This window comes from Petromyzon marinus, unplaced genomic scaffold, assembly GCF_048934315.1.
Source record: "Petromyzon marinus isolate PM22_M1 ecotype Great Lakes invasive population unplaced genomic scaffold, UKy_Petmar_22M1.pri1.0 PM_G_Scaffold_15, whole genome shotgun sequence".
In the NCBI taxonomy this organism is placed as follows: domain Eukaryota; kingdom Metazoa; phylum Chordata; class Hyperoartia; order Petromyzontiformes; family Petromyzontidae; genus Petromyzon; species Petromyzon marinus.
In genome coordinates this window covers 1,639,124-1,646,622 of record NW_027422706.1, presented here as the reverse complement: position 1 = coordinate 1,646,622, position 7,499 = coordinate 1,639,124, and the positions used below count along the sequence as shown (strand labels likewise).

The 7,499-nt window shown below is 54.8% G+C and overlaps 1 protein-coding gene across 1 annotated transcript; it reads left to right on the top strand.

Moving 5' to 3' along the window:
- The first annotated feature begins 209 nt into the window (after positions 1-209).
- On the top strand, positions 210-4,281 carry LOC142910723 (uncharacterized). The gene is made up of 7 exons (XM_076060119.1): positions 210-221; positions 572-766; positions 1,495-1,689; positions 2,424-2,636; positions 2,769-2,996; positions 3,163-3,284; positions 3,786-4,281. Exons 1-7 carry the CDS (start codon positions 210-212, stop codon positions 3,961-3,963), a joined length of 1,143 nt encoding a protein of 380 aa, XP_075916234.1. The 3' UTR covers positions 3,964-4,281.
- The last annotated feature ends 3,218 nt before the right edge of the window (positions 4,282-7,499 follow it).

Genomic DNA, 7,499 nt, shown 5'->3' with positions numbered 1-7,499 from the left:
TCCTGTTAGTTATTGGAATTGTTTTATTTGTTAGTATTATAACTTTATTCATTTCACTTAACAATTGTTCTATGTTTGATTTGTTCTATTTCAATTAAAACATTTTAATAAATACACGTCGGAAGTGATTGATACCTTTTTTAAGTTATCATCATTGTATTAGAATTTATGTAGAGAGCAGTTCATATTGTTGATGGTATCACGTGGTAATGCTCCATCACGTGTTTTACACACCTATCACAATGTGAATGTTGAACTGAGGTTTCACTTAACAAAAACAATGTTTTTTTTATCACAAATCATATCACAACATCTGTCAGAAAAATCGCAATTTTAGATATTTCCCCCAAATCGTTGAGCCCTAGTTTAGAGTAAAAGCCTCTTCTTGTTATTATTGTGGGTGCCCTCCCCCCCCCCCCCCTCTTGACCCTTGCCAACTGCTGTCGGCTTCAGGGTACCAAAGCTCCACAACTCGACCACCGCGGTGCCACGCGGTGGTCGAGTTGTGGGCGCCCGCAACCCGGCACCCCATTTAAATAATCACCACCTCGGGGTTGTGACCCGTCGTCAGCAGCGCATTCGTCGCCGGTGCCTGGTGCTCGAGCCCCGCACGGCGGCGTCGCAACCGCGCCTCCGACGCATCAAGGAGGAGCGTCGGCGCACCCTCGAAGCCCGGCTCCAGGACAACAGGGAGCGGCTCCGGGCGCACGCGGCGGCGGCCGCGGCCGTGCAACCCTCGGAAGGCCCAGACGGGGCCCTCGCGCAGGTGGGAGAGACGCACTGCGGGGGGGGCGGGGGCGGGGGTGGGGGTGGGGGCCTTGTCTTTGGACCGGCACTGCGCTAAGAACCCGGCAATCCAACTTCGATTCCCGGCTTGACGTCGGTGGCGGGTGATGTCTGAATCTTGGTCCTGGGCTGCCGCCCTTCACCAACCCGCAACTGACTGGCGTGGTGAAGTATGGTCAAACGTATATCCCCCGTTTACACCATCGGAACCTCCTTTGCCAGTAGCAAAATATGATAATTGTTTTTTTTACCCTTTTATCTGGCAATAAAACTGACAGCAGGTATTGCGGGCAATGCACAAAAATGATACCTTGTAAAAAAGGTGTCAGTTTTGTCAGCAGATAAAAGGGTAAAAAAACAATTATCATATCCCCCGTTATCGACACGGCATGGGGAAGTTTGATGGCGGGCAATTGGTTTAAAGTTTTTTTTACGTAAACGGGTTCATGTGACCCCGGCAACCACTGCAGGCACTGCTTATTTGTTGAATTGCTGTCATGGTAGTACATGAATCTTGACTTGAAGCTCTCGGGACTGCAGGAATTTATATTCTTGGGTCTTTCGGTAAAGTCACGCGGATTGGTTAAAATAAAATAATAACAAAAAACCGCGACGTTTCGATCGCAACGCAAGCGGTCTCAACCCGACCACCGCGCGGCGCTCCATTTAAATGGCCACCCCCTCGCTGCCGTGACCCGTCGTCGTCAGCGCCGTCTTCGTCGCCGGTGCCTTGTGCTCGAGCCCCGCACGGCGGCGTCGCAACCGCGCCTCCGACGCATCAAGGAGGAGCGTCGGCGCACCCTCGAAGCCCGGCTCCAGGACAACAGGGAGCGGCTCCGGGCGCACGCGGCGGCGGCCGCGGCCGTGCAACCCTCGGAAGGCCCAGACGGGGCCCTCGCGCAGGTGGGAGAGACGCACTGCGGGGGGGGCGGGGGCGGGGGTGGGGGTGGGGGGGGGGGCCTTGTCTTTGGACCGGCACTGCGCTAAGAACCCGGCAATCCAACTTCGATTCCCGGCTTGACGTCGGTGGCGGGTGATGTCTGAATCTTGGTCCTGGGCTGCCGCCCTTCACCAACCCGCAACTGACTGGCGTGGTGAAGTATGGTCAAACGTATATCCCCCGTTTACACCATCGGAACCTCCTTTGCCAGTAGCAAAATATGATAATTGTTTTTTTTACCCTTTTATCTGGCAATAAAACTGACAGCAGGTATTGCGGGCAATGCACAAAAATGATACCTTGTAAAAAAGGTGTCAGTTTTGTCGGCAGATAAAAGGGTAAAAAAACAATTATCATATCCCCCGTTATCGACACGGCATGGGGAAGTTTGATGGCGGGCAATTGGTTTAAAGTTTTTTTTACGTAAACGGGTTCATGTGACCCCGGCAACCACTGCAGGCACTGCTTATTTGTTGAATTGCTGTCATGGTAGTACATGAATCTTTACTTGAAGCTCTCGGGACTGCAGGAATTTATATTCTTGGGTCTTTCGGTAAAGTCACGCGGATTGGTTAAAATAAAATAATAACAAAAAACCGCGACGTTTCGATCGCAACGCAAGCGGTCTCAACTCGACCACCGCGCGGCGCTCCATTTAAATGGCCACCCCCTCGCTGCCGTGACCCGTCGTCGTCAGCGCCGTCTTCGTCGCCGGTGCCTTGTGCTCGAGCCCTGCACGGCGGCGTCGCGACCGCGCCTCCGACGCATCAAGGAGGAGCGTCGGCGCACCCTCGAAGCCCAGCTCCAGGACAACAGGGAGCAGCTCCGGGCGCACGCAGCGGCGGCGGCGGCGGCGGCGGCGGTCGCGGCCGTGCAGCCCTCGGAAGGCCCAGACGGCGCCCTCGCGCAGGTGGGAGAGACGCACCGCGGGGGGGGGGGGGGGGGGGGGGGGGCGGGGGTCTCGTCTTTGGAGCGGCGTCGCGGTCGGCGGCACTGCGCTAACAACCCGGCAACGTAACTTCGATTCCCGGCTTGACGTCAGGGGGTCGCGACCCGTCAGCGTCGTCTTCGTCGCCGGTGCCTGAGCATGGACCGGCTGGAGAGGTGTTTGTTGGCGGCGCGGTTACTGCGCTGCCACAAGGAGGAGCGGCGGCGCGCTCTGGAAGCCTGGCGCGAAGGCAACGCCGACAGGCTCCGGGGCCAGGCGGCGGCTGCGGCCGCGGCCGTGGCCGCGCAGCCCTCGGAAGTACCGGACGGCGCCCTCGCGCAGGTGGGAGAGACGCACCGCGGGGGGGGGGGGGGGGGGGGTCTTTGTGGCGGCGTCGCACAAACCCGGCGGCGGCACGAGTTTCGGTTCGCGCTCGACGGCCGGCGGCGGCGGCGGAGGCGAATGATGACGACGATAATTATTGACCCGGTCCTGTGCGGCGTTGCAGTCGCTGGCGCCGGGCGTGAGCGGCGTGCGGCACGAGCGGGAGACGGGGGGCCTGCACGAGTGTCTGCGGTACGCCGGGCGGCTCGCCCGCCTGCACGACGAGGACCGCTGGCACACGGAGCGGTGAGCCGCGTGCGTGCGCCCGGCGTGGCACTGCGTAGTAAACGTCGCCAGCACTGGGGAGTCAAAAGGCTGTGCATCCTGTATCGGATATTCCTGCCGCTGTGGATTTGTATAGAATATTCCTGCTGCTGCTGCCGTCGCGTGAGAATGAACGTCTGTTGGTTTACTGCGGGGTGCGTGGGGAGTGGTGGCACCGCGGTCTGAGTGAGCGACGTTAAAACCACGCCGTTGGGTAGCGGCCTTCCCGCGGGGGGGCCTCGCCGTCGGGCTCCGCCGCTCGGTGACGGCGCCGACGCTCGCGGTCGTGACGGCGCCACCGACAACCGCGGTTTGCTTCGACGGCGATGCGATCGACCGAGCTGCATTGACGTCGACGGTTATCGACGACGTCCACGGCGGCGGCGGCGCCGAACTTTTATTTTCGAAGCGCCGCGATTGTGACGACGACGATACGGCCACCCCCACCCCCCCCCCCCCCTCCCGTGAATCCCGCGCCGGCAGGCTGGTGACGGAGCTCCTGCGACTGACGAAGAAGCAGCACGAATCGTTGGCCTCGGCCGGCCTGGCGGGCCCGCAGGAGCACGCGGACCTGGAGGGGGCGATGCGCCTGGCACGGCGCCGGCGCCCCGTCGCGTGGGCCGACGCGGTCGCCGCCGACGCCGGCGACGCGAGCCGCTAGGGTGGCGACGCGGAGGGCCCCGCCGCCCGCCGTGGACTTTCCCCGTATTGCTCGCGCCGTGAGAGTAATTTATAATGTTGAAGTGGTTTTAATTTTTACGCACGTGTTATTTTTTAAGCACATGTTATTTTTTACGCACGTGTTATTTTTTTAAGCACGTGTTATTTTTTACGCACGTGTTATTTGCACATGTTTTAGTGTAAGGGCACTGTCAAATTTCGATTTGTATTTTTGGAGTTTTTTATTTTCTGTTTTATAATGCACTTTATTGTATTGAGCACGCATTATCACGATTAAAGTTATTGGTTCAAACTCTAAGCATATTATTCACGTCTTGTGAGACGCACACTTCATCTTGTGATGTGCTCTGCCTTCTGTCCGTAATGAATAATTTACATTAATGGCTGCCACAAAGTCCCGTAGTGGGAAAAAGTGACATCGGTGGTGCTGAGAATCTGGTTTTAACTTTGTACGCTGTCGAGGGGGTTGAGTTACTTTGCTTGAATGTGTAGGGGTGCTATGGGGAATAAACACATGGCACGGGAAGGTGTGGTTCACCCACACCTTGGTGGCTACAACAATGTCCGCTAAGGCTCCAGTGGGTATAAAGTGCGGGGAGCCAGGGAGCTCGGGGCAGAGTGTGGGGCCCGAGGCTGAAGCAACCAGTGAAAAAAGAAGGCCAGCTAGGTGAGACCCTGGAACTCCTGTGACCGCTGCCCTTTTCAGGGCCGGCACAGCAAGCCAGTGGTGCGGCCCCAGAGCCTCAGAGTCAGAGTCCTTCTGAGGGCCGGTCTGGTCGGCGGGGTGCCGAGATCTGTGCCTAACCAGGTCCGGATCTGATAGCCTCCCTTAGAGCCCTACCAGGAGGAACTGGGAGCCTAGAGCTTAGGCTAGAGAGCCTGGGGTGTGTTCCTGAGTTATACGGGTGGAGGGGCCGCTACCCCTTCTAGTGTAACCCTTGTTAAGGTTTAAATAAATAGTGCTGCTTCTATTCTGCCGTCTCCGTGTCCTGGAACCCACTACAACTGGTGTCAGAAGTGGTCTTAAAATGGACACAAGGAGTACAAACCGATCACAGGAACCCCAGGAGGAGGACGGCTCGCCTGGGATTGCGCCAGAGGCCGCGGCCGACGATCCTGGGATGCCCCAGACGCCCCAACAGCAGCCGCCGCTGGAGGAGTGGCCACCGATGGAGGACGGGTTGCAGGCGGCTCACTCTCGACTGGCTGAGCTGCTGTACGCCGCGGCTTCCACGCTGGAGGAAATCAACCGCGCGGGGCTGCGGGCGCAAAGGCGGCAGAGAGACGAACGCCGTTCAACGGCCATTCCCGCCGAAACACAGCCACCAGATTTAGGATTTGCCGCCATGACACTGTCCGCCACGGCGATTGGACGGTCGCAGCTCCACGTGGACGCTGTGGGCCAATCAGCGGTGATGACGTCATCACCAACGGACGCCTGCTGTCAGGACCAATCGGCGGGCGCATCGTCATCACCAACGGACGCCCGCTGTCAGGACCAATCGGCGGGCGCATCGTCATCACCTGCGCGACCGCTGATGGGTGTCCCCAGCCCCTCCAACACCGGCGGAGATGCCGGAGATGGCGCGCGGCACCTCTCAGAGACGAAGCCATCGTTTCAACAACGCCGGTGTTGAAGGAGTTCGTTTCACCAGGGGTCGGGAACCTTTTTGACTAAGAGAGCCATGAAAGCAAAAAATTTGGAAATTTATTTCAGTGAGAGCCATATAATATATTTTTAAAGTGAATTCAACTAAATGTCAGTATAATAAGCCTCTGAATTTATTCTTTTAAATAATGTTGTTATAACACTCACCATTAATGCGACTTCTGGTGCTGCATGGATTTGCTGATGTCTTTGTAGTCGGGTTGGTACTTTGTAGTCGGGTTGGTACTTGGTGAGGTTAAGCTTCATGCAAGCGTTGAGGCTTTCATCCGTTAAACGTGATCGTAGGTTGGACTTGATGTTTTTAAGATGTGAGAATGACTGCTCACATGCATACGTAGATCCAAACATGGTCAATACAGCAATACTCACACGCTGCAGTGTGTGGCATGTGACAGGAAGCGCGTTCCAAGTTTTGAGAATCAGCTGGTCTTCGGGTTGGAGTTTTTTCATTTCTGTCCACATGTGCTTGCTCGCCAACTCCGCTTTCTGTCGTGTGATTCTTTCCAAATCTTCATTCAGTGACTTGAACTTATTCACCCACATGTCTGAGGCCTTCAGGTCAGCCACTTCTGCTTCAAAATCTCTGACGGAGACACCAGGGATGTAATTCAGGTCGGCTGTGTTCAGTGAACACTCGTTTGGATGGGTGATGAACTTAAAAAGACGAGTGTGCTCACGAAATTCTCCAAAGCGTGCTTTGAAGGACTGTAGGAGACTGGATGTGCAGCCAGCTAGCTGGTGGAGATCAAGGTTTTGAATGGGCTCACTTGCTGTGCATGCATCTTTAAATTGGCTCAGTTTTTCAAAATGTAGTAAACGACCTGTTTCAAGATCCGTGATGAAAAGCTTCAGCTTGTTTTCAAAAGCAAATACAGCTTGTTGAAGGGATAACACTGTATTTCCAATGCCTTGCATTTTCACGTTGAGCTGGTTCAGATGTTCAGTCAGATCTACGAGATAGTAAAACTTGAGGAGCCACTCGGTGTCGGCTAGCTCAGGATGCCCGACGCCTTTCATTTCAAGGAAAGTCCGGATTTCGTTCAGGCAAGCCGCAAAACGGCTAAGCACCTTCCCTCTTGACAACCAACGCACATTGCTGTGCAAAAGCAGACCAGGATAGTTATTTACAACTTCATCCAGCAGTGTTTTAAACTGGCGATCATTTAAGGCTCGGGCAACAATAAAGTTGATCACACGAATGACCAGCGACATCACTTCGCCAAACTGCCTGTCACACATCTGAGCACAAAGTGCCTCCTGGTGTATAATGCAATGGAAACTTAGGATGGGTCTATTTTCATGTTCACGGAGAAGCGCCACAAATCCTTTGTTTTTCCCCACCATACACGGAGCACCATCAGTACACACTGAGAGAAGTTTATCCATAGGTAGACTTTTTTCTTGAGCAAACTCCATGAAAGACTTGAATAAATCCTCACCTCTTGTGGACCCTTTTAATGGCAGAACAGCAAGACTTTCTTCGCGCAGTGTGTCACCAACAGCATATCTTGCAATCACGCTGAACTGCGACAAATGGCTCACGTCTGTTGACTCATCCAAAGCCAGAGAAAAGAACGGCGCTGCATTTATGTCCTTCACTTGCGTTTCCTCCACTTTGTTTGCCATCACGATGGTACGATCATGAACAGTTCTTGCCGACAGAGGCATGTCTTGTATCCGTTTGATTATCTTGTCTTTGTTCGGAAGACCATCAAAAAGTTCATTGGCTACATCCAGCATGAACGTTTTAGCATACTCGCCATCTGTGAATGGTTTTCCGTTCCTCACTATTGCTAAAGAACCAGCAAAGCTAGCCGAATTATAGTCACCTTGCCGGGTCCATACGC

Bases quoted from the DNA above. Each gene is read 5' to 3' on its own strand.
- LOC142910723 (XM_076060119.1), top strand. The intron at 1,690-2,423 runs GTGGGAGAGACG...CGTCGTCGTCAG, and splicing joins CAGACGGGGCCCTCGCGCAG to CGCCGTCTTCGTCGCCGGTG. The intron at 3,285-3,785 runs GTGAGCCGCGTG...CCGCGCCGGCAG, and splicing joins GACCGCTGGCACACGGAGCG to GCTGGTGACGGAGCTCCTGC.